This window comes from Ceratotherium simum, chromosome 7, assembly GCF_057802395.1.
Source record: "Ceratotherium simum simum isolate JZ-2026a chromosome 7, ASM5780239v1, whole genome shotgun sequence".
Taxonomy (NCBI): domain Eukaryota; kingdom Metazoa; phylum Chordata; class Mammalia; order Perissodactyla; family Rhinocerotidae; genus Ceratotherium; species Ceratotherium simum.
Window position 1 is genome coordinate 40,716,801 of NC_141906.1, and position 26,730 is coordinate 40,743,530.

The 26,730-nt window shown below is 37.5% G+C and overlaps 2 protein-coding genes across 11 annotated transcripts; one reads left to right on the plus strand and one right to left on the minus strand.

Annotated features, from left to right (window-relative positions):
* Nucleotides 1–1,568: 1,568 nt before the first annotated feature.
* Nucleotides 1,569–9,308, plus strand: TMEM126A (transmembrane protein 126A). Its single transcript, XM_004434061.3, has 5 exons — nucleotides 1,569–1,734; nucleotides 3,805–3,900; nucleotides 6,902–7,095; nucleotides 8,302–8,416; nucleotides 9,077–9,308. The coding sequence occupies exons 2-5, from the start codon at nucleotides 3,812–3,814 to the stop codon at nucleotides 9,267–9,269; spliced, it is 591 nt and encodes a 196-aa protein (XP_004434118.1). The 5' UTR covers nucleotides 1,569–1,734; nucleotides 3,805–3,811; the 3' UTR covers nucleotides 9,270–9,308.
* A 4,140-nt stretch (nucleotides 9,309–13,448) lies between these two features.
* On the minus strand, nucleotides 13,449–18,856 carry CREBZF (CREB/ATF bZIP transcription factor). 10 transcript variants are annotated; one of them, XM_014790376.2, is made up of 4 exons: nucleotides 17,546–18,856; nucleotides 17,258–17,335; nucleotides 16,103–16,171; nucleotides 13,449–14,333 (listed from the first exon to the last, which is right to left on the minus strand). In XM_014790376.2, the coding sequence occupies exons 1-2, from the start codon at nucleotides 18,607–18,609 to the stop codon at nucleotides 17,320–17,322; spliced, it is 1,080 nt and encodes a 359-aa protein (XP_014645862.1). In that variant the 5' UTR covers nucleotides 18,610–18,856; the 3' UTR covers nucleotides 13,449–14,333; nucleotides 16,103–16,171; nucleotides 17,258–17,319. The 10 variants fall into 10 exon arrangements, with proteins under 10 accessions (XP_014645862.1, XP_087289667.1, XP_014645861.1 ...); XM_014790375.2 differs by lacking the exon at nucleotides 13,449–14,333 and adding an exon at nucleotides 14,807–15,483; XM_087433543.1 differs by lacking the exon at nucleotides 13,449–14,333 and adding an exon at nucleotides 16,910–17,024 and having other exon boundaries at nucleotides 14,807–16,171.
* Nucleotides 18,857–26,730: the final 7,874 nt, after the last annotated feature.

The window sequence follows — 26,730 nt, forward strand, 5'->3', positions numbered from 1 at the left end:
AGCACTAAACACGTATGTTAGGGGGGAGAAAAGATCATCATCTCAGCTTCCCCCTTAAGAAATTAGAAAAAGAGGAGCCACTTAAACCCCAGGTAAGAATAAGAAAGGAAATAATACAGATCAGAGCAGAAAATAAACAAATTGAAAACAGGAAAAACAACAACAAAAACTCAATGAAATAAAAACTGGTCATTTGAGATCAAAACAACGATAAACCATTAGCCAGATTGATAAGACACAAAAAAGTGAAAACACAAATGACCCAATATCAAGAAAGAGCGATGTGACCTCACTATAGATTCTACAGATTTTAAAGGATAAGGGAATATTATGAACGATTTAAGCCAATAAATTTGAGAACTTAGATAAAATGGACATTTCATCTTGTCTTGTGGAGAACTGATTTTCTATAAAATCTCAGTACACTAAATTGCTTTTATTACTCCAGAATGGCATGCTACAGATACTGTACAGCATGAAAATTTATTAATATCAAAATTAGCTTCAAACCCTTAAAAATGAAATTGGAATACAAGTACAAAATGGGGTGTTAGGAAACAAGGCATTCACACATGCGCACACGTTGTAAGTAGTATCTTAATAAGCTGATTTTCCCATTCTCTCCTCTGAAACTTTCCATTTGGGACGTGCGCTGACTATCCACCTTGGAATCTGAGGACCTGTTTTTATTTTCTGGTTCATTGACTAGAGACGGTTTGACATCGGATAAACCCCTCTCAGCCAAGAAGTTTTAGGGGCTCTTCTACTCCTGCTCACCTTGCCTATGAAGTTTTCCCCTTTATCTTGAATACCACTTTCCCCTCTGATAAAGCTCAATGATTTTCAAGGCAACCTTGGTAAGCACTTTTACTGGCTCTTCACGGCTTTACAAAACGATCAACGAGAGTGTTATTTCCCCTCCTGTTTTATTGATGAGGAAAGAGGCTGCAAGGATGAGAACCGAGACGGAGGTCTTCAGAGGCCTGGTCCAAGACTTGGCTTCTCAATTGCTCTGACTGATGGAGCCACCAGGCTCCCTCGCTCTCCAGTTTTTCTTTCACCACATTCACCCAGTCCTGCTTTTATAAGCAGTACTCGGCAGCGCACAGGGGATCGTCAGAAAAACAAACTCCTTCTCCTGAGGTGCTCAGATTATGGTGGGACAATCACCCAGATCTTAACATGGCATAGGAAGCTAAAGATACAGGAAGAATAGAATATCGATGGAGCAAAGAAATCTCAGCTCCTTTTTTACTTCTTTTTAACCGAGTACCCATCGTATGCCAAGGGCTATGCAGTTTTCTTGTACCCCTTGTCAACATTATGAAGTAAGCTCTATTGGCCAGGAAGTTAAGTAACGTGCCTAAAGCAGGTTTACAGTGAAAGGAGCAGGTTTAGGGTCATTCAACTTTCATCTCGAAATTTCAGTTTCTACAGTCTCTGTCCTGGAAGGCAGAGGAAGGCTGTCACGCGTACCCTGCGGGCTCGCCGAATCGCATCGCTCAGCGACCCGGCACCTCCCTCGGCTGGAAGCCGCTCAGCAGGAAGTCGCTGCTGCCCGCAACCTCGGTCCTGGGAGCCCAATAGGCGGCCGCGACCGCACACTCGCCCGGGCCGAGTCACGTGTCAGCCAAAGATGGCCGCGCGCGGGCGAGTTGGGCAAAGGTTGCTGTGAGCCGCAGCGTTGCTGAGGAAGACCGAAGAAGGCACCGACTGCTGGGGGGAGAGCATAAGGTACTGGCATTCCGGGGAAAGAGATGCAGAAGACGCCCGGGTATCAGTGGAGGCACAGCGCGGGAATGAGATCCCGGGACTGGGTCGTAAGGGGCGGGGGGGGGGAGTCGGCCCTAGGGCGCCGACAATCTCTTCACTTTCCGCCTTAGAAGAAAAGGCCTTATATTTAAACTACACCAATAGCAAAAAAAAAAAAAAAAAATGTCTGCTCTTGAATTTAATCCCGGGTTTATTGCCAGTTTACAGGGTGGCCTAGGCCTAACTTAATTTTCAGAGGCCCCACTTCTCATTGCCTATCTCGGAGCTATTTCGAGTGACGTGGAATAGCTAATGCAAAAGGCTGTTGAAACGTTTGTGGTATTGAAAGATGGCGTTGTCTTTGGGATTTATTATTAATAAAGGGAACACAGTGGCCTACTGCGGGCTGCTCGGTCAGAATTTTTACCAAATTAAGGGTGACTTTTAGTAGCCACACCGTAGAAATGGCTAGTTTACAGAACTCGGAACCTCACCAATATGCAGAGCATAGAATAGAAAACTAGTGATAGCATTAGGCTGGAGTTTCCGAAGAAATAATTTCTTTTATTGTCGGCATATGCACCGTACACTTTCTCTACGTGTACTGCATTTGTTACTCTCTCCACCACTAACCCCCAACACATAAAATCATTCAAAGTTCCTGTAAGGCAGAGATTGTGTCTGTCATGTTATTGTAATCAAGGGCCTCAAAAAGTTTGAGTCCAGGAAACCTTGATATACATTTCTAAGCCTGCATTGTACTTACTAGGTTAATTTTAAGTCTAGGGATACGAAATTTCAGTGCACTCAACATTTTCCAAATGATCTCTCATATCTAACAGGTACCCAATAAATATTTGTTAGTGTTGTAATTTTGTAGCAAATGGAAGATAGTAAACTAAGAAAATCTAACTTCATAAAACCATGTTGTTCTTTGCTGTTATCTCTGAACTTTTGCTGTTCTTAACTCAGCTACCCTGAAATCTTGTTTAATGAGCTAAATCTTCAGGCTAAAACTTATCATTCACCATCCCTCTACTCTGACATTTACCCCAACTAGTGCATGGATCAACAAACTATTGGTGTGTGGACCAAAGCCTGTAGCTTGTTTCTGTATGGCCAGCCAGCTAAGAATGATTTGTATAAAGAGTTGTTTAAAAAAAAGAAAAAAAACTTATTCAACAAAGATCGTATGTGACCCGCAAAGCCTAAAATATTGTCAGGCCCTTTAGAGGGAAATTTTGCTGACCTCTGCTCTAGGTTATACCTAGAAGTAAAATTGGTGGGTATATGTGTCTTCTACCTACTAAATACCACCAAATTCTTTTCCATAGTGTTCATACCCAAATTGGGTACAATTTACGCTTCCACTAGCAGCACATGAGAGTTTTCAGTTACCCCACATTCTTGCCCGTAATTGAAATTGTCACGTTTTTATTTTAGCCAACCTAGGTATATATTGGTATCTTGCTGGTTTTAATTTCTATTTTCCTGATTTTAATAAGGTTAAGCTATTTTCATGTTTATTGGCTATTTGGCTTTACTCTTTGTGAAGTGCCTGTTCAAACCTTTTGTCAATTTTTCTATTCGGTTGCTTGCTTTTTTCTTGTTGATTTGTACTTTACATATTGTGGGTACTAACTATTCCTTTGTCAGTTATGTCACAAACATTTTCTCCCACACTAGCTTATCTTTATGGTATCTATTGATGAATATAAGTTCTTTTTAATTAGTTAATATTAGTTTAATGTCTTAATGTTTAGTGCTATTTGTGAATTAAGAAATATTTTTAAGAGTTATAAAGACATTCTGTATTTCCTAGAAGCTTTATTTGTTGCCTTTCACGTTCTGGTTTCTATTTCACTTTGAACTGATTTTTTTTTTTTTTTTGGCATGGTGTGTTTGCATTTGATTTTTCAGATTATGGATTCAATCTATAGTTATTTCTTTTAAAATTAAATATGTATGGTCTTCAGAATGCTTATTATAAGCCCTTTTGTTGTTTTTCTGTACATATACATTATTGAAAAACGATGTTTTAATTTTTTTAAGGCTCAAGATGGAAAATCATGAACCAGATGATACCGTCAAGGAAAAAATTTTTGATATCATAACCAGAAAAATTAACCAACTTCCAGAAGCAGAAAGGTAAGATCCCTTAAAAATATTTTTTACCAGGTGGATTTTCATTATTGATTCATTATCTCAAATTTATTTGTCTGAGTATAAACAACATAGAATGTCAGAAGGAAACAGCCCTTTTTCTTGCCTTGATAAGAAAACCGAGCCCCAGAGAGATTAACCATTTTGCTTGAAGTCAAGGCTAGAATTCATGTCTTTGGACATATCTAATTATATGATGGTTCTCAGTTTTTCTGGTTGGCTTAGAGTATAGTCAAATGTAAACATTTATAGACTCATTTAAATAATAAAACTTTAAAATAGCTTTTAAATTGTCTTCTTTCTCAATTCATTTCTGTCATGCTTACCAGTCTAAGAGTGCCGTATAACACACATAGCTAGGCGAGGAATGTCAGAGAAACAGGATCATGGCTAAAAGATCTTTAAGATATTATTAAATAGAAAAAGGCTATATAGGAAACACACTGATCTTTGAAGACAACACTGAGTGAACTACAGTGCACTTCCACAAAATATTTAGACCTCCTTGGCAAGAAGGCCTGAGTAGGTTCCATTTAAACTGAAAATCTGAGACCAAAAAGGATAAAAAGGAGCCAGCCTGGGGAGGAGGGAGGGACAGTGTCTCAGGCAAAGGGAAGGGCATATGCCTAGGCGACAGGAGAGCAAAGAGTTTGTCATATTTGAGGAACCAGTTACTAAAGTACAAGGGAAGAGGGCATAAGCTTGAAGGAACAGGAAGAGTTTTATGCTTGATGATGTGATCCACCTAACATTTCTAAAGAAGATTCCAGTTGCTTTTTGGAAAATAGATTTAAAGTAGGAGAGAAAAGGAAGTAAGCAGACCAGTTGGAAAACTGGCATAGTAATCCTGGTGAGTGGTGATGGTAGGGTGGTGGCAGGTGAGATGAAAAAAGGATGGGTTTGAAATACAAAATAGTTTCACGTACCATATATTTCATTGCTGTTGTTAAATCTGGTCTTAAATTTTCATGTTTAGTTCATGTGTCTAGTTATTTTGTGTGTATGTCTTGTCAAAAAGTCATGACTTTCTAGTTGTATAGGCACTTTTTTTGAAAATTGACTGGCAACAGGGCTGTTAGATAATAACAATTTTGTACTTATTGAATTATTAACTAAAAAATGTGACTTTAGGGCCGGCCCGCTGGCGTAGTGGTTGGGTTCGCGCGCTCTGCTTCGGCAGCCTGAGGTTCATAGGTTCGGATCCCGGGTGCAGACAGATGCACCTCTTATCAAGCCATGCTGTGGCGGCGTCCCATATAAAGTAGAGGAAGACGGGCACGGATGTTAGCCCAGGGCCAGTCTTCCTCAGCAAAAGAAGGAGGATTGGTAGCAGATATTAGCTCAGGGCTAATCTTCACAAAAAAAGAAAATAAAAAGGTGACTTTAAGCCATAGGAAATTAAAATTTGGTTGGGAGATAGCAAACTTTGCTATTCAGATTCTAGTTGCACTCCTTGTTTTATTTATGTATTTATTTATATGTTTTTATTATATTTAACATATATCAATATAATTTATATATTGATAATCATAATTATTATTAATATAAAAAATGGGCAAATTACTTACCTCTGAACATTGGTTCCTGACTAAAATGGAGATAATATATATTTCACAGGATTGATATGAAAATAATATTTTAGAAGAAGTGCTTAACTTTCCCATTCCCTCCAGCTCCCACAAAAATACACGGGTCCTTCACATTTGTGTTTTCAGTTGTTATTGTCTGGTAGGTTCTCTAGGCTCTCATCACTGTTTAAAAATTATCTCGTGGACCCTAAGTTTCTAAACTGCCTCTCTCGTACTACCATTATCATTTTAATAGACTTCTGTTATATCTCAAGTTTATATGTGTTTCATCCTCCAACAATAAACTATGAAAACACTGAAGTCTGCTGCATGTAGTAGGTGCTCAATGGTTGAATGACAAGCACCATTATGATTGCAAAGTGACAGGTAAGAAAAGTAATACCTTATACAATGTAGGAAGCTCAATTAGGAATTCCTAGAAAAGCTGTTTTAAGATGAACGTTAACCATACAAGTTAGAGGGGGTTTTGTGTGGCTGGTTTGCCTAATTAAGAGTAATGAGAAATTTAAGAGGTTGACGCCTGTGTTGTAGATGGCACGGCAGGTAGTAAAAAAGTTAAGCAGTGGGCTGAGGAGTTTAAATTGGAGTATTTTCAATATCCAACAATAATTTTACATGTTATTTTTTCCAAAACTAAAGAATGCATAGAACATTGCATTTTAAACTCATAATACCGTGGCTTAAAAACCAGTTCTACCACTCACTATCTCAAAACTTCAATTTATTCTTCTTTGTATCAATGGGTTGTTGTAAAGTACCTAGCATAGAGTATGTTTTAAATGTTAGCACTCTGCCGACCCCCCAATCCTAACTCGAATGCTTCAGAGAAGAGTGGAAGGAAACATATTAATTCCACCTCATTGAATGCTTTCTGTGTGTCATGCTCTCTTGAAACCAAGACAAATATATCTTTGTATCTATTGTCTTCAAGTTGTTTACAGCCTAGTGGGGAAGCCTGACATGTAAATCAATGATTATAAGATACTACCATCCTACCATCGTATAATGTGTTGTGCTAGAGAGGTAATTATTGGGTATTGTGGGAGCCCAGAGGAGGCATCCAAATCACTCTTCAGAAGCTCTTCTTGCTATACAGTTGGGGCGAAATTTCTATACTAATATCCTTAAAAATCCAAAAATACATTTTGCAAAATCTGAATGTTTCACTGTATCCTTAAGCGTTGGCCAAATTCAAAAGCCTTTTAGAATAAAAAGTCTGTGTGTAAAACATAATGATTTTAAAAGGTTTTTGTTTTATGGAGCTATAAGGGATAAATGCTGAATCTTGTTATTCCTAAAGTCCTGATAAGTTCTGTAACATAGGCCAGAATTGTTGGAGAGCTCACACACACACAGTAGAGCCAAAAAAAAGTTACTGTTTTTTCTCACCCACTCAGGAATCTCCTTGAAAATGGATCAACATATATTGGACTTAATGCTGCTCTCTGTGGCCTAATAGCAAATAGCCTTTTTCGACGCATCTTAAATGTGACACAGGCTCGTATATCTGCTGGCTTACCAATGGCAGTGATTCCATTTTTGACGGCACACGCATCTTACAAAGGTTTTGTAAGTTTACCTTTGAATACAGGTAAATTCTATTTCACTATCACCAGAGTTTTCTTTGGTATATATTATTTGCAACTTACATTAATCATTAACTATTAATATCAAGTAGTTATATGCTATAATGTAGTCAGTACTTGGATAAGATTGAACCTTGTTAGCATCTCCATGTAAAGCAGCAATTAATTCATATTAGTATGGTCTAGCAAACAAGTAAAATGCACACACATAGCAATTCTAAATCCTTTATCTAACTTATGTTTCCCACGGTGCTTAGAGTAAGAAATATTTGGAAACTTTTTTTAAATGCTGACTGCCTTAGTTTTAAAAAAAATTTTATAGAGAATTTCCTTAAAGGGAAAAAAATTTTATGGGAATAAGAGTCTTCATTTAGTAAATTTCTCAAAGCACTAAATGTATATATAAAAATTATCAAGTATATGGAGACTTGATTTCCTTTAGACAGTTTACCATATGTGCTGAGGGCTTTGAGTATAGCTAATCATAAAAAATTTGATTAATGATTTCAAATAAAAATCTTACCACCAATGGTGGTGGAGAGGGAGGCAGTCCATTTAAATTCTCTTCTGTTAAGTGCTACTTCAAATTTGTTTAAATTGGATGAGTATTTTGCTTGAATCCCCGTGATCTGTGTGGAAAGAATTTTTATGATCCCGGGAAACCTACTGCCCAATGAACTGAACAGACTGAGTGAAAACTAAGTTATTAACTTAGCTTTCTATTTTTAATATACCTTACACTAATTTGGATAAATTAGTAATAATTTGGATAAATATACTAATTTGAATAAAATTGTAAAGTATTTTATAAAAATAGTCATACTATATAATGTAAAAATATAAGATTAAGTATAAATTGTAAAAAGAAAAATTCCCATTAAAAAAAGTTTCTTAAAGACAGAAAAATATTACATCTGGTTTGCTAATTCAAGTGCAGAAAGCTAGAAGCAGCACAAACTGAGATTATTATATTCAAGTTGAACAAATTAGAGAATTTTTCCTAAGATGCTTTTATCAGTTATTCCTGGCTATTTTAGATTATTAGTACATGTAATTATACCTTTTAACATGCCTTGTAGAATTGCATTTGCTCTATTACTGCCTGAAAACTGAGTATCTGTGATACATAGAAGGGGACCTTGCATTCTTTAAATCATGTTTGCTTGACTATCATGAGCATCATTTCCAGAACTAATTAATTTATTTCCTAGGTGATTTGAACTGTGAAACCTGTACCATAACACGGGGTGGAGTGGTTGGTCTTGTTTTTGGTGGTCTGTACCCTGTTATCTTGGCTATACCTGTGAATGGTGGCCTAGCAGCCAGGTACGATTCTTTGTTTTCTCATTATCATTGAAAAACTTTCATAATATATAAATAGTTACCTAAAAAATGTATTTGCTGTTTTAAGTTGTACATTTTCTATTTTTAAAGCAATGTTACCATTTTTATTTGAAAGAGTTAATAAGGCTTTTTTCTTATAAGTAATCAAATATTACTTCTCAAGAATTTGAAAACAGTTCTAGAAATTTATCACACTGTACCCCTCCAGGGTGTGTAGTTAGGTTCTTAACCTTAACTGGTGTACTGAATGCCAGCTACAAAGCTGCAAACAGTACTATGCCTAGTGTGAAAGCTACATTATATACACTATGTTCTTAAGAGTTTGAGCACTTCCACTAAAGGAAAATTCCATCAGAAAATGTCTAGCTATAAGCCTGCTACTCCAAAATAATTCAGTTATTCTCTGATGAACTCTTGTATCTAGCAGTCTATGCCATATGAGCCCCAGAGGTGAAATGGAGAAAGGGACAAAAGAAAAGGATAGTTTTTAGGACTAATAGACACTGAAGAGAATAGCATTGCCTTAATCTTTATCTAAACTAGTTTCATCTTAAGACTTCTGGGATTAATATATATTGTACAGAGGTTTGCCACTTGATACAACTATTTTTTCTAATGAACTGTCTCAATATTTTCTCACAGGTATGCGTCAGCCCCACTACCAGAGAAAGGAAACATCTTAACTTACTGGATTAGAATTTCTAAGCCTGTCTTTAGAAAGATGTTATTTCCCATTTTGCTCCAGACTGGATTTGCAGCATACCTTGGATCTAGACAATATAAACTACTGATAAAGGCTCTTCAGTTACCTGAACCTGGCCTAGAATTTCAGTGATAAACAAACGTGTACACAAAAATAAAATTGTAAAAATAACCTATGTCTCATGTATGAATAAACATAGACTTGTAATTTATCACATGAGGTAAAATTCTGGGACCTACAACAAAAGGCTACACAGGGCAACCAGTAAAGGCTACCCACTTAAACAAGGGCATAACTTATCTAGTTTGCCCAATAACGTCTCTTCCACCTCACTCACTCTACTCCCGTACATTGGGCAGTTTGGTCTTTAACACAGGAAAAAATAACCATACAGCAGTTTCCACTGAAGCCCTCATAAAGAATCCAAGCAGGAATGAAAATGGGGAGAAATAGGTATCAATACACTATAGCAAATGTTACTTAACACTACATTTTCCCAATTCAGTGTTTCCATAGGTATTATTAATCCATAGAATCTTAGAACATATTTAACAACCTTCCTCACAGAGGGATCAACTCCAGTATTCCTGACAGATGGTTATTCAGGCTCAGCTTAAGCTGTTCTAATGATATAGTTACCTACTTCAAAAATCACCTCATTTATATCCTTGGAAAGCTATATTCTTTGATTGAGGCAAATTCTATCTTAGAAGCTTCCATCTAGTAGTGTGGGATGGTTCTTTGGAATCACATAGACTCAAGCCTCTTTTTTAGCTGTGTGATGCTAAGCAAGTTAATTAACTTCTCTGGCCCTCAGTATCCTCATCAATAACCTCACTCAAGATTGGTATTACATAACATGTAAGTTGCCTAACATAGCAACTAACATATCAGGCACTCAAATGGTAGCCATATTCTTCCTATTGCTCCTGGGTTTGTTTTCTGAAATAGCCAGTCTATTCCTCATTTCCTAAGATTATTTACATTTTTGAAGTGACCTACTGTGTTCCCCTTCCTGAAACTTTTCATCTTAGTTCTTTAAACCATTTTCTTATGTGACAGCATCTAAATCAGCATTGTGCAACAGAACTTTCTATGATGATGGAAATGTTTTATGTCTGACTGACAATGTTAGCCACTAGCCATATGTGGCTGTTGAGCACCTGAAATGTGACTACTGTAATTGAATAACTGGATTTTTAATTTTAATTAATTTAAAATTTTACCACAGGCTAATGGCTACAGTACTGGACAGCACAGATCTAGACCAACATTTTCTTATGAAACAAGCCAATCTTACTGACCAAAATATTAAGTGCCATTCTAGATCATATTCACAGGCATCTTAACTATTCCTTCCAAATATAGTGAAATATCTGTTAAGTAATCTTAAGCTACTTAAGATTATATGAAAGGAGAATTTAGCCTGTCACCTAGAAAAGGCAGCTTCACAAGTGAAATAGGCTTTCAGTGTCTCTAAATAAATTAAGCAGTGCAGCAAAAGATTTAAAATTCAAGTGAAATTAAAAAAATACATTTTCAGTTTTTCAGAAACCAAAGATTGTTTGTTCTTTCAACAGGTACCTAAAATGTATTCCCTACCAAACTTATAAAAAAACTGATCCCAATATGAGGCAAAAGAATCTATGTTTTACTGTGGATATTCTCTGGGTTATAGAATTATGGGTGATTTTTCTTTTTGTCTTGATTCCTTTCTGGATTTCCCTAGTTTTCTATAATGAATATGCTTTACTTTTACAACTAGGAAAAAAATATATAATTTAAAAGGAAAAAAAATTACCTGTTCATTTTACAAGTTGGAATATCAAGATAAAATGTATAATTTGGGGTCAGAGTTTTATCTGCATTGTCACTTTTATTTAAAGCCGAGTTCTACTTAGCACAGTGGAAAAAGCAATGAATTACAAGTAATTCCTGACTTCAAAAATAAGATACCCAAATTACTAAATTAGACTCCTTAAAAATAGAGAATGGTGTAACCAACTTGGATAATTCAAAACCCACTGATATAACTAAATTGATAATTTAGTATAAATTGTTTACTTATCCTTAAACATTCCCACAGTATTTAGTCCCTAGCATAATACCATCTATAAATGGATACAAGAGTTTACAATGGTTTCTCTAACCAAAAAGTATTTCTTTCTAACATCTGTCCTCTACCATGTATTTCCTAAATCATCTTTTCAATTAGTAGAAATGGGCAACGTAAGAAAAAAACATGATATTTTAAATCCGTTGCTACCTACTTTATCAAAATTTTTGGTCAGGGGGCAGACAAGTGACGTGTGAACCCACTGTGATCTGCATTACAGTTTAAGGAAACAGTCATTTGTAGCTAAGACCTAAAGAACACTGCATCTGTCAGAACAAGTTTTTAATATTTCAGTTCAGTCACAATAAACCATTTAAATCTCTGTTTTACAACTTTGTATAGTTATTTGGCTTTTAAAAAGAGGGTTCATATTATATTATACTTAAATTAAGATATTAATATAATTTGTATACCCCCAACTATAGTACACCAAAAGCCAGAGGGGTCTAGGAAACTGAACTCAGTGGGTATATAGGAAAGACACAGAATTCAGAAGACTAAAGGAAGTTGGGCCACCAATAAAATTCAAATCTGTGCATATTAACAGAACTACACAAATATTCAAAACATTATTAGTGACTAGATTTATAAATTAACTGAAAACTGAGCAAAATATTTTCAAAAAAACTAGTAATTTTGGGTCAACAAAAGTACAAAAATTATTGAAGTCTACTGTGAACTGGGTTCTTTTTAAAAAGTGGGGAAAATAGCTGTAACTAAGAAATCTTGAATGTAGAAATTGGGGAAAGGTAAAAAAACTAAGAATAAAAACACTATTATCAGTAACCAAAGCAGTGAAAAGGCAAGCTAGTGAGCAACTTTCTGTACCTATATCTTAAAAATCAATTTTTCTCTAATATTACAGGATTTATGTTCTTAATGATAATTTACTTCCTGAATAAAATTTAAATTACTTAGTTTAATTTTTCTGCACTTCAAAACTGAATGTAAATGACCATTTGCAGTCTAGGTGAGAGCTCAGTCTGGTATTATAAGACAACAGGGAGTGACTGGTAGAAAGAGTATTGAGGTATTCAGGTTCAGATATGTGAAAAATACTGTGCTGGCCAAACAAAACACTCTACAAGTTTCTAATGGAAGATGTCCCCTTTTTAATCCCTGGCTTAGACAGTAACTACCTGGTTTCTGAAGAATAAACAGCACAGTAAAATATAAAAATATAAACATTTGGGAGGGTCTCAAAACTTTGTATTGATAGTGAGTCTGGGAAAATAAACACTTGAAAATATTTTACTACCTATTTGACTTTCAAGAGTCATTAGATTTTTTAACTTAAAAACCTGACTATGGGCCGGCCCCGTGGCTTAGCGGTTAAGTGCGTGCTCTCCGCTGCCGGCGGCCCGGGTTCGGATCCCGGGTGCGCACCGAGGCACCACTCCTCCAGCCATGCTGAGGCCGTGTCCCACATACAGCAACTAGAAGGATGTGCAGCTATGACAGACAACTATGTACTGGGGCTTTGGGGGAAAAATAAATAAATAAAATCTTAAAAAAAAAAAAAACCTGACTAAATTAGTGAGACCTTAAACTATACGTTCAAAATGCTGAACTAGGTAGTCACACATTTTAAAAGATAATTACTTTTTTTTTTTTCAGGTAGATAATAAAAATTTAATAGTAATATCATAAAATAAACATATAAAAATCAAGTATTTAGTTTTGGATGTTAGAAATAATATACATAATAAATTCAGCATAGTACTGATAGCGCTGCAAGAAAAGATAATTACTCATTATCAGTGAATGATCCACTGTGTTCTAACAAAGCAGTAGTTATGGTCACCAAATAGTGTTGATGCCTAATCTTTGATTGTGGAATTATGACTAGCTGTACTGTTTGTACTGTAGGACCATCTATTAGTCACTTAAGTATAAGGCATTAGGAATGCTCTTTGCTGCCTGGCATCACAGGCACTGAATACACTTAGATTATAAGAAACTGAGTGGATTTAATAAGTTTTGTATGATATCATACAATAACCAAACTGTATAGTTATGATGATGAATCATTCTAGAAAGAAAAGAAATAAGAACCTATCTCCTACCCCCTCCCACTTCTATCATCTGCATACTTCCGGAAAAAGAGTCAGATAATATGACTCAGTCTAGACCAGGTGAAAGAATGTATTAACATAATCCAACAAAAATGAAATAAAACAATCCAGAGTTTTGAGTGTTTTTTTCACACTTGTAATAAACTGGAAAAATGTTTCAATTAAATAAAACAACCATATTCCACAAAAAAAGCCACTCCCATCATCCAGAATACTAAAGCCCTTACATAACACTACAGAAACTTTAATATAAAACAGTAGAAACTAGTATACCATTCATTAGAGACCTCAAAATATTCAAGTGTCAAGTACTCAGACAAAGCTCAAGCCAAAACTTCAGAATCCAGACATCCTGGTATTACCCTGAATTGCAATTAACTACCCAGACATTTCATCATAATCAATTTTTCCAAAGATATACAGACAAATCAATGCATCTATTTAAAGACTACTCTTTATAGTTAAGGACTTTACATTAACTTTTCTACTCCGAAACGTCTGTCTGTACTTCAGATTAGCTCTCGTGTTCCAGGAAACAAATACAAACTCATGATATGCCTTGTGATCACTGATGGCCTGTTTATGTAATTCTACTCCACTAAATGTAATTCCATAGAATGTACTCTTGATTATGTAAAGAATCTAACATTCCTTGATGAAATACTGTAATTCTCTTCTCCAACGGTTACAATTTTTAAAAGGTATGCAAAGAACTGAGTATCACTCCCATGAAAGACAAAAAAAATATATAATTTTGTTCCAAAATTAACTTAGTCTCATGTATTTCTATTAAGTCTTTCAAGGATTCCAGAGAATCTTTTCATATCTCCATTTCTGGAAAGTGAAATCAGTATAGAAGTAATTTGGGAACTTGAAAATGGCATTCATTTTTTTCAGCAGATGCCAAATTTTTGACCGACATGGCTCCCACAATTACTTTGTTACCATCAGTCCAGTCAGTTAACAGGTTGTAGGAAAAGATTCGTTTTTGTAGACACTGCTAAGCTGTTTAAAGAGAAGAGAGAGAGATTAATTTAGTGATTATAAAATGCACAAATATTTAAAATATTTTGAACACTTTTTGTTGGATTATATCAGAGGTGTGACTACATCTTAACAAACGTGGACTTTTTAGTTAAGTCTGGTCAAGGAAGTGCAGAACAGTTAAGTCAATATGATAGAAATAGTAGGTCAATATGATGTGTTAGTTCAATTAATGTATGAAAACCTGTCACCATCAGAAGACAAATATTAAAAAGCTACATCTTTAATCTAGTTATGTATCATTTTGCCATAGAGGCAAAATTAGGAAAACAAAAAAAAAAGGTTCCCCAACTACTAAATTGTTTTTATCCATTACAGTAAATAGAGCCAAACCTGAAAATTTCAAAACAAGCCATATTTCAGAAATCTCCTTTATCCAACTACTACTCATTCAGAACACAATTTTCTAAAAATAGTAAGACAACAGTTTCATATTAATCATAACTTTTTTAATTAACAAGTAGTGAATAGGACACTTTTAAGGTATTGTTTACTACATACTGAAATAAACAGATCTGTTGTAAATTCAGAAACTCAAACGTTTACAGTAAAATGTGCTTACACATAAATATGACCAAATTTATTTAAAGCCCCTGTTAGAAAGGTCCTAAATACATGCAATACCATGTAAAAACAAGACCATGAAGCTGATGTAAAAAATGACAAAATCACTAAGTCACCAAAAATTAGAAAAAAAAGAGAATGATATGGAAACTAAGAAGACAGTTAAAACATAAGGAACCTAACAAAGCAGCTTTAAAAATAGGCGATACTAATCTCCATTTTCAAAAGTTCTTAATCAAGTATTTCCAAAAACTGCCATTTATAAAATGACATTCTAAAAATCTACACTTGGAATTGCAAAGCATCCCAATTCAGAAAGCTCTGACTACTGTTTCTCCCCAGCCCCAAACTTCAAATAATGCAGGAAAAGCATTGACATTAGGAAGGAAATATTCCAAGGGAATGGTATAATTGTTAGAAAAACGCACTTACTGCTTCCAGAACCTTTTAAGACCCACAGTCAGCATTAACAACAATCATTTTTCCTATTGTCATCCATTATTTTCCAATGTCATGTTAGAGATGAATAAATTCTTTGAGCCCATAACTGAAAGATCAACAAACCTGGTTTTATTATGACACCGTATTTTTTCATTGGTACTGCACAAAATTATATACAAAGAAATATATACAAAATGTTCAAGTATTAATTAAATTTCAATTCAAGGCTTCTGTTTCAAAAAGCTACATTTAACATATTCCATAAAGATAGCACAAATTAGTCATTTCAAATAATTTTTCCAACTACTTTTGGTTTTTATATATATATATATATATATAATTCAGTAGGCACTAAAAATCCATGCAGCTGCATTGTGAGGGGCTTGCTCCTGCACTTAGGTATAAGCAGGTTCATCACTCCAGGTTGTGAGTTTGGCTACTACCCATTCATGCTCAAGTGCAGATGATTTTACAAAATACACTGTGATGCACTGGAAACCAGAGACCAAGTTAGGTCTCAAATCGTATTATCTAGCAACAAAACATTTACAGTTGTGCAAGAACAAGGATTCCATTTTCATAACCAAATAACAACAAAATAAAACATTTTATGTGTAAGATAACTTACATCTTTGGACTGCTGGAAAATACTTATTATGGACATTTTAAAATAAAAGACAGCAGAAGCCCTGATATTACCTCTTTTTCCTCATTTCTTATACTACCTTTTAAAATAAAGCAGGAAATGTGGCCAGCAGCTGGTCCCGTCTCTTCTGCCCCAACAGCTGTATCCACTTTAGCACAAAGAAAAACAAGGATGCTAAATACGTATATACTTTATCAAACAGTGATGTTTCACAAAGAATTTCTTAATGCCTGTTACACTGAAGGACACCGTAACTCAATTTATACAACTGGACAATAGATAATAGAGTACTTCAAGGGGAGAATATGTCCCATGTTTGGAAAAAGTGTCCATCGTGTCATTAAGTAGCCAGAACCACTCAATTTTTAAAATTATTTTAAAATAGAACAAATACCTTTGAAATATGGAGAATAAGATTCTTTGTGAAGCCTCACTTTACACGTTTTCATTCACATTTCACAACCTTCAATATCTAATCATACATAAATTTAACCTAAAATTTTAATACAACAAAAATAAAGGTGTTCAACAATTTATTCATACTCAGTGATAGGGTAATCACTGTGCTGGTCCTCAGAGAAATATTTCATTAACCATTCTTATTCCTCCTTCAATTAACTAACACAGGAATCTGATATGCATATTAATTTCCAATTTCTCTAATGGTGAGATATTACAATCTGTTAATCTGAATAGACTGTATTTCTAGATTTTCTACTGAAAACTAAAAGGCATTCTTGAATATTTAAGAGATTTTTGTCATCTCCAGCAAAACTATCACATTTGCGCATGCCCCAAATACTTATTGTCAACCTCTGAAAAGTTGCTCTAAAATTGGAATTCCAATTTGCACCTTGTACAACTCGGAACTTCCATTCAACTTCACCTGTTTCACTGTCTCCAAACTGTATCTCTATTAGCAGCTTTCAGTGTACAGTTGGAACCGATGTCATCCAAGGCCATGTCCACACTGGGGACAGAAGAGCTAGGTACACGCAAGTCTGAACAAGGGGACACATTAACAGCTATTTTAACCAGAAGAAGCATCTTAAATACATTATTGACCAGCACAAGTCTGTTTCCAGGGTGGACAGGGCCCAAATTAGATCTCCCTCCCACCTTCCAAAAAAGAAAAAAAAAAAAAAAAAATCACACACACACAAATTGAGATGTTGCCCATTAAAGTAGACTAAGCAGCAGAGCATGAGCGTTACGTGAAGAGATGGATCCTTACCAGGTTGTGAGGCGGGAACGACTGTTCTGTAACCCCTACAACGGAGCCTGGCAGGAAGGAAATCACCTAAAAAAGAAACTGTCAGAGAGATTTAATAGTCACATGTTATCATTAGGAGTTGGTTACAGTGTCACATTCATGCTTTTAGCTAAACACTTAAAGATTCAATATTACTTTTTTTCCTCCTCTGAAATGTGTCCAGTGAAGATGTCCCACTAAGGTGTTTTACATGGTGTAAGGGAGTTGAAAGGGGTAAACGCGGATAAAGAGCAGATTACTTGACCCTACATTTTAAGAGAAGACGACGCCTTCCGGGCGCACGCCGAGCAGAACTCCACCGACACCTTATCCTTGTCCACATGAAGACACACTCCTCCCGCCGAGTCGTCCTCTTCCAGCAGGTCCTGCTGCTGCTTTCCCACCGGCAGAGCGTAGTCATGGTCACCGGCGGGCGAGTCTCTGAAGAGCGAGGTGGTCAGCCGCAGTCCCACGCCGCTCAGCCGGCTCAGCAAGCGAGCCAGTCCGGTCTCGTTGGCTAAGACGGCCCGTAGGTAGCGACTCTCCTCCTGCAGTGCCTGGACGCGCTTGCCCAGCTCCCGATTCTCGGCCCGCAGCTCCTGGTTCTCGGCTGCCAGACCCCGGACTCGACTCTCCAGCCCCATCACGTACTCCTTCTTCTTCAGCCGATTAAGACGGGCAGCAGCCGCCGCCGCCTTCCGGGGACTCTTTGTCGCCGCCTGGTTGTTGTCGTTGCCGCTGCTGCCGCCGCCGCCTCCTGGGGACTTTCTCCGCCTCTTTTCACCGCTGCCACTGTCACTGCTGCTGCTGCAGCCTCCGATCCCGTTTAACAGCCTCTGCAGCAGGTCAGAAAAGCGCTGCATCTCGGCAGCCGCGGCCTCGTCGTCGTCGTCCCCTCTCCACAGGCCGCCGCTATCCGAGCCTCCGCCGGACGAAGAGAGAGGCCCGGGAGAGCTGAGACCGGGCTCCAGGTGCCAGTCCGGTTGCCGGGGGTCCAGCAGATCCGCCAGTTCCAGCCCGGACAGAAAGTCCATGTCCTCCGTCTCCTCCCCGGGGACGCCGGCGATCGCCTCCTCCTCCATCTCCTCGGGCGAGGGCGCGCGCACGGCCACGCCGCCGCGGCTCCCCCTCCCGGCCTCCAACTCGGCCTCGTCGCCGCGCGGCTGCCTGCGGCCGGGAGATCCGGCCGCCGCCGTCTCTTCCTCCTCCGCCGCCGCTGCCGCCCGGGTCAAGTCCGGGGGCAGCGAGCAGGTCGCGGCCGGCGCCGGGCTCTCGCTGCGGGTGAGGGAATCGCTGCCCGAGGCCGCCAGCAGTTTGGTCAGGCTATGCCTCATGGGGCCCAGCGGCGGGCCCACGTAGGCCCCGGCCTCTCAGACCGGGCCTCGCGGGCCCCGAGGACCCCAGGCCCCAGCGCGGGTAGCCGGGGAGCTGGCCAGAACGAAATGAAGAGGAGGGTCCGAGTCGCCTCCCGCCCCACTTGGCTGGTCGACCCCCCGCGCCGGGGCGGGGGGAGGGATGGGCGATGCGAGCGGCGAAGCCAAGCGATGACTCGGCCGCGCCACCCAGACAACGGCCTGGCCGGAAGTCGGTCGATCTCGCCCCAGCCCCTCCCACGGCGTTTCGCGCTCCACCAGGCGCTGGTATCGCGAGAGTTCAGGAAGATCTGAAGTGGGAGTAATTCCAGGTCTCCAGTGATGTCATAGTAACAGCGGCAAAAATAACAACAAATCCCGGGTTTAATGAGTGGCCTACCCTCTCAGCTCTAACTTCTGAACTCTCTATTCTGGCTTCCACTTTTAGTGAAACCACTCTCGCTCAGAATTGATCTTTTAGATACCAAATTTATGAATAGTCTTAAAGTTATCCTGGATTTCTCTGGGATATAAGACTAGCGATCAGATGCCGCTTAAAATTGCTCCTTTTCCCTTCCGTTATAATACAGTACCCTTTCATTCAAACACTTACAGAATACTAAAAGAAAAGAGAGGTAAATAAGTCATTGATACATAATTTAATATTTCCAAGTTTTCCTTATAAAAATTTCCGAACATACAGAATATGTGAAAGAATAGTACGGTATCCATTCTAATTCAACAATACTAGCCAATGCTCAGGCTCCACAATTCAACAATTAACATTTTGCCATATGTGCTTTATCTGTATATAAATGTTTGTAAAATATATATATATATATTTTTTTTTTTTGCTGAATCATCCCAAAGTTACAGACAACACACACCACCCCAACATACTTCAGTATGCTTCTCTAAAAATAAGCACATTCTCTTTCATAATCATAATACTATTATCAGGCCTTGAGAAAATTAACAATCATTCGCTAATATCTATAACCCATGCTATATTCAAATTTCCTCAGCTTTCCTCAAAATAATCTTTCATAGGTAATATTGTCTTTTGAGCCATGAGCCAGGATCCAATCAAGTGTCACTTACTGCATTTGGTTGTTATGTTTTTGTGGGTTTTCTCCCCCATTTCTCAAACTAGAGTAGTCCCTTTCACTTTTTAGTTTTCCTTAATATTGGCTTTTTGAAGAGACAAGGTCATTTGTGTTGAAAAATGCACCACATTCTGGATTTGTCTGTTTCCTCATGGTGTTATCTTGTTCCTCTAATCCCACGAGGTATTTGAAATTTGAACCACTTTACAAATACATTAGAATACAGTGAAACAAAACAATTCGAAGTTTTAAAAAGCAAGGCCAGTGAAAATATAGATGAAATAGGAAGATAAGGAGTTCCCAAAGGGAGAGAGGTTAGTATTGGAATAGGATGGACATAAAATATTACACAGTTACTCAAGTTGAGCTAACGATAGACTGAGCTTCCTGGCAAGCCAAACAAAAGAGAGAAACAAACTTTCCTTTGTTTGCTCATGAGTAAAGTATATATGAATTCCTTGACTACTTTTCCAGTTCTTATCTTAAAAAAACTTCTCTATGGGATACTGAATAAAGTAGCAGATAGCCTCAACAATAGATATTGTCATAGGGCTGTTTCTTTAGAAAGCAAGTTCCGGGAAAGCTGGACACAGATTACATCCCAAATATCCAGAACGGTAGGTAAGCACAGCTTAGGCTTCAATAAATATTTGTTGAATGAGTGAATGAAGAAGGTCTCCAGTTTTGGCTGAAGGCATAACACTAAAACTCAGCTAAATGAAAACAATTATGCAAGAGGCAAATGTAAGTATGTCCTATGGTATCTAGAAGAATAAATAAATAACCTCCATGTCGTGCTTGACCTTCCCATTAGGAAAAGTTTTGCTAAAGTAGAACAGTACACAGTTCAACGTGATCAGTGTGGCCTGTGTTGAGTTGCAGGTATTTTGTGTGGCTGGTAATCCCATCAAACTGCATTTTCTCCTTAGGCAAAATTCAAGATCATGGACTGATTTATTACATTTTTTTCCTCGATTACAAGATTTTGGTTTGACTATACATGGCTTAAGAGCCTCTGTGGTTGGATTAACAGAAAAGTTGAAAACTGAAAGAGAAGGAAGTTTTTACCAGGTAGCCTCAGAAAAAAAAGCAAGTGAAGCAAGAGTAAACCTACCCAAAATAGCCCCCCCCCCTTTGCCCTTCCTCCCTTTTCTTCTCCTCAGTCTTCTCACTCTCTCCTTCTTCACAGCTGTTTTTTCTTTTTCTTGTTATAAAGGTCATTGCAAAAGATTCACATAATGCAGAAATGGATAGAAGGATATTACCCACACTCTAACTACCCCAAAATAACTGTTATTAAAATTTTGGTGTATAATATAAAAAGTTTTTCTATGTACAGACACACCGATTTATTTTATTTCTTTGAACTCTACTGTTTTGGTATGCATATATTGTGTGCATTTTGCATGCAACTAAATATAGATCCACATACTAATATTTGATGACTGTCTAGAATTCCATTTCATGAACTTCCTAACTTTTATTCAACCAGTTCCTCATTGATAACACTTAGGTTGTGTTGAATTTTTCACTATTATAATCCACATGATAATGTTGTACAAACATCTTTGTTCACTTATCCTATAACTTCCTTAGCATAAATTCTTCAAAGTAGAATTTCTGGATACAATTTTTATACATAGACCCTTATTACCTACAGAAAGGTATCTCTCACTAATGGTATCTGACAGTATTTAGTTCCTACCCACTCAGTGACAGTGGATTCATTCTTTTTAAAATGTGTCAATGCAAAAATAAATAGTGGTGGGCTGGCCCCGTGGCTTAGCGGTTAAGTGCGCGCGCTCCGCTGCTGGCAGCCGGGGTTCGGATCCCTGGCGCGCAGCGACGCACTGCTTCTCTGGCCATGCTGAGGCCGCGTCCCACATACAGCAACTAGAAGGATGTGCGGCTATGACATACAACTATCTACTGGGGCTTTGGGGGAAAAAATAAATAAAATAAACAAATAAATAAATAGTGGCATCTTTTTGTGTGAATTTGCATTGATTATTAGAAGTTTGAGTGTTTTTCACATGACCAATTGACTTCCAATGTGAATAGCCTTCTCACCTCTTGAGCCTGTTTTTCTTTGAAGTGGAAGAAAATGTTTGTCAAGGAAAATTTGTCTTTTTCCTTCTTGATTTATATGAACTCTTTGCATTATAAGGAAAACATACCTTTGTGTCATATACGTTCCAATATTTTCCCCTGTTGATCATTTATTGGGAGAGGGAAGGAGTGAAATTGCTTCTTTTGCTATAATTTTTAAATAGTCAATCTTCAAAATTTTCTTCATGGTTTCTGGCTCTGGTGTTAAGCCTAAAAAGACTGTATTGGCCTAAATAATACTACTGTTGACCTATATGTTTTAGAACTTCTTTAACTACTTCTATTTATATTTTACTAAGAGTTTTTAACAACATGAGTGATTACTTATTTCAATTAGATCCAAATGGAATTTATTCTCTTATAAAATGTGACATATGAATATAATTTTTCAAAAACTTATCTGCCACAATGCAATTTATCGGACGATCCATACCTGCCCCACTGATTTCCTAACATGTATGCCATATATTAAATTCTTACATATAGTTGGATCTATTTCTGGTCTTTTTCTTCTACTTTGTTGATCAGTCTAACCATTCTGGAAGCAAAATCACTCCATTTTTATTGCAATTTTATAATATATTTTAATATCTCATAGGACAAGTCCTTCTTTGTTAGTCTTACTTTATCAGAATTTTCTACCTATATTTAAATATTTATTCTTCCAGATAACTTTATAAAAATTTTCCAAGTTCAAAACAAAGCTGGAGTTTTCATGGAAATTGCATTAAACTTATTAATTTATTTTTCCCAATTATTTTATGCATTTTTTGCTACTGGACTAGATTATTTCTTCTTTATATTTTCTAAATGACTTTTGCTGCTACATAGGAAAACTGTTGATCTTTTTTGTTAATTTTTAACTGATTACCCCACTGCACTTTCTTACTAGTTTTTATTTTCAGCTTATTCATTGAGATTTTCCTGGTAGACAATTATATCACCTTATAATATATGATGACAATTTTGCCTCCTTCTCTGCAATTCTTATTTCACTATCTTGACTAATAATGAAATAGCACTTCCAGATTGATGTTAAATAATACCCTTGATAGCCAACTTGCTTGTCTTATTCCTGACTTTAACAGAAATGCCTCTAGTGTCTAGCTGTTGATTTGAGATGGGTATTTTTATTAGATTAAGCTCAGCTGCAGGGAACAGAAACCAATTTAGCTATTTAAAGCATAAAAAGATGTAAGACAGAGAATGTGTGCTTACAAAGTCATTGGAAGGATTGGAGGAGTGGACATTAGGCTGGGTGATCAAGAATGCTTCTCAGTGCAACATGGCCAAACAGGCCTCGTAGGGAGCTGCTATCTCTGCCCCAAATGGGAAAGTGGTAAAATAGAAAGCTGGAATGTTGGCTTCAAGAGCACTGCTGCTGCCCAAACTCTCAACCCCATGTATTAATTATCTATTGCTGCCTCATAAGTTACCCAAAACCTTAAAACAACAATAAATGTTTGCTTACTGTTGTGGCTTAAAATGACAATAAAAATTTATTATGTCTCAAAGTTTCTGTTGGTCAGAAATTTTAAGTGCCTTGGCAATGCAGTCTGGCTCTGGAATTCTCATGGAATTAAGTCAGATTTTGCCTGGGGCTGCAGTTATCTGAAGGCTTGACTGGGGCTACAGGATCCACTTCCAAGGTGGCTGACAGGTTAGTCCTGGGGGAAGCCTCTATTCCCCACTCCATGTGGGCCTCTCCATAGGCTGTGTGAATGTCTATACTGGCTTCCCCCATTGGCTGGCTTCCCCCAGAATGAATGATCCAAGAGGCCAAGGAAGCAGCAGCAATGTCTTTTATGACCTAGCCTCAGAAGTCACATACGATCACTTCTGTAGTATTCTATCAGTCACACCAGTCAGACCTTACTCACTGTGGAAGGGGACTACACAAGATGTGAATACTAGGAGACAAGAATCGTTAGGTGCTATCTTGGGGGCTGGCTACCATATCCCATAAAACTAGTCAATGAATATTGGGATGCTGTTGCAGAAAAACCCGCTGTCTCCAAGAATGTGCTTGGCAGCAACAACAGCCAAAGCAGAGGGTGTGGGCCCCTGCCTCGTTTGCATCTTCCAAATATAACTGCAGAAGAGTCTGGCAAATATAGTTTGCTTTTGTGTTTCTTTTGTTTTAGGTTTTCCATTTCTGCAATACTGGAAAGCACATTAAAAGAAGGATTGAATAGATGATGAGTACCAACCTATCAAATCCTCCACAAAGACTATGACTTTATGGTACTTCAGCACCAATATATACATTTATTGAATTTTCTACAGCAGAGAACTGGAGCCAAGATGGTAGGGAATGCAGCTGAATCAGGGTTGGTGTTTTACTGAGTGGATACAGCAGAATGATAAGAGTGCTACAGAGGCCAGAGTGCTCATTTTAACGTAGTTTGCCTGTTCGCTCACGATGTATAATCTGTAGAGGGTAGGAAGTTAAGACCATGAGGGGATCTTATGCCTGGGTGAAAACTGAAGACTCAAGGGATTGACAGTATCTAGGGTACTGTAGGATTATGTTTATGAGCACTACATATTTGCATGGATTATGTGCAATTCCCAGTAGTGCTAGCTGTATTTCTGTTCCTTTATCCTCCTCTCAAGAATATATTCCTGAATGCAAATGAATGAGAGTTATACTGTTGTGGACTATTTTGGAATCTGATTTATTTTATTTTAAAATGACCAACATTTGTAACCAACTAAGATAGTAACAGGTTACTGGTATGCCTTCCAACTAATCCAGCCCCACAGTTGCTGCCACTAAAGTTGAGAATTGCTGCTTTGGTGGAGGAAGGGACAGCAGAAGAAGGTTGGGTGTTAGGAATTCGGAAGGGTAGGAGCAGAGCTTGTCATGTTCTGATAGGAAGAACTCCACTTCTCAAGTGGAAGTTGTCTCATTTCTCCCCCCAGGCACTGCAGAGCCAGAACTTGGCTGAGCTGCTCTTGCTTCCCATTGCCAATTCCAAATCATTTCTCTTCCTCCCTCCTTCAGAAACCTCAGCCCTTTTTTAATTTTAATTTTTTAAACCCTGAAAATTTGCAATCATACACAGAAGTAGAGAAGAGTATACTGAATCCCTCTATACGCCTCATCTAGATTTAAGAATTATCAAGATTTTGCCACACTTCCTTCATCCCCCTGCCTTCTTTTGCTGAAGTATTTTAAAGTAAAAATCTTAGACATCATGTCATTTTATCCCTGCAGATGTCAGCCTACATTTTTAACTATAAGGTCATTTTTTTCCTGTAACCACAATGTCGTGATTGCAACTAGTAACGTTATCATGAATTTTTTGGTATCATTCAAACCCGGTCAATATTTAGTTGTCTCAAAAATTTCTATCTGCAGTTGGTTTGATTGAATCGGGAACCAAATAATTCTATACATTCCATTTGGTTGTTATGTCTCTGAAATCTCTTTTAATCTAAGATAACGTCCCTCTGCCCCTTTTCCCCAATGCCATTTGATTTTCTGAAGAAATGAGGTCAGTTGTCATATTGAATGTCCCGTATTCTAGATTTCTCTGTTTGCTTCCTTGTGGTGCCATTTTACTTTTCCCATTAGCCCTATATTTCCCGTAAGTGGGAAGTAAGTTCTTAGGACTTAGTTAGCTTAAAGTTAAACATTTTTGGCCAGACTACTTCCTAGGAGGCGCTGCTCTTCATGTTGCATCACATCAGCGAGGCACATAATGTCTAGCTTTCTTGTTTTTAGTGATGCTAAGATTGATCGATATTTTCAAGTGGTGCCAGTTTTGTTCTTCCATCGTAAAATTCTCCATTAACCTTTCTCCTAATGGTTTCATCTAATGATGATCAGTGCCTAAATACATTATTTCACTAGGAATTAAAAAATGACCATTTTAAAATTCTCTTATTCCTTTACTTTTATTACCTAAAATTCTTCTGTGGAAAACAACTTTATCTCATCATGTACAAGCAGTTTGTTACCCTAAAATTCAGGGAAGAGGAAAAGTAGGATAAATGCTCAGTTAATTCCTTTTAACAGCCACTTTTCAGAGTAAGGAGTTAGTGACCAAGAAGTTTTGTGTTTATTGTTGTTTTAGTTATTGTTATTGTTCGGCTTTCTTGTTTTTGGTGTATCATAACGAACTCATATATGTAAAATATTCAGTGTGTTTCATTCAATTACAGTTATTTTTGATACTCAAATTACTCATCTGTGGTCACTGGAAGCCCCTCCAATCTGGCTTTCATGTCTTTTTGATAAAACTCCATTAGTCTTTGATAGTTTATTTGCTTTCTGACACAACTGGCTGCATCAGGTTAATCTTGTACATTTCCTACTCCAGATCTGGAGTCAGCCATTCCTCCAAGGAGCTCTTATTTGTTTTACCAGAAAATAGTTTTTGGAGGCCAAGCATCTAGGGATGCTCATTGCTACCAGATTGTCATCACTTGTGAGGTAGGAAATACGTATTTTTTTTAAAAAAATACTGTCATGGGGCCGCCCCGTGGCTTAGCGGTTAAGTGCGCGAGCTCCACTGCTGCCGGCCCCGGGTTCGGATCCCGACCGTACACCGGTTCTCCGGCCATGCTGAGGCTGCGTCCCACATACAGCAACTAGAAGGCTGTGCAACTATGACATACAACTATCTACTGGGGCTTTGAGGGAAAAAATAAATAAATAAAAATTAAAAATAAAAAAGCATAGTAATTAAAAAAAAAAAGGAAAAACTGTCATGGATTTAGACTGATATTTTCAAATTTAACATGAAATGATTTTTACTTTACTTTTTAATATCTTAATTTACACACTGAAAATTTTGTCCCTAGCAACATTAACATAATCATTTTTTGCTTTAGCTTCTCTCTCTCTTTTCTCTGTCTCTCATATATATATGATATAGTT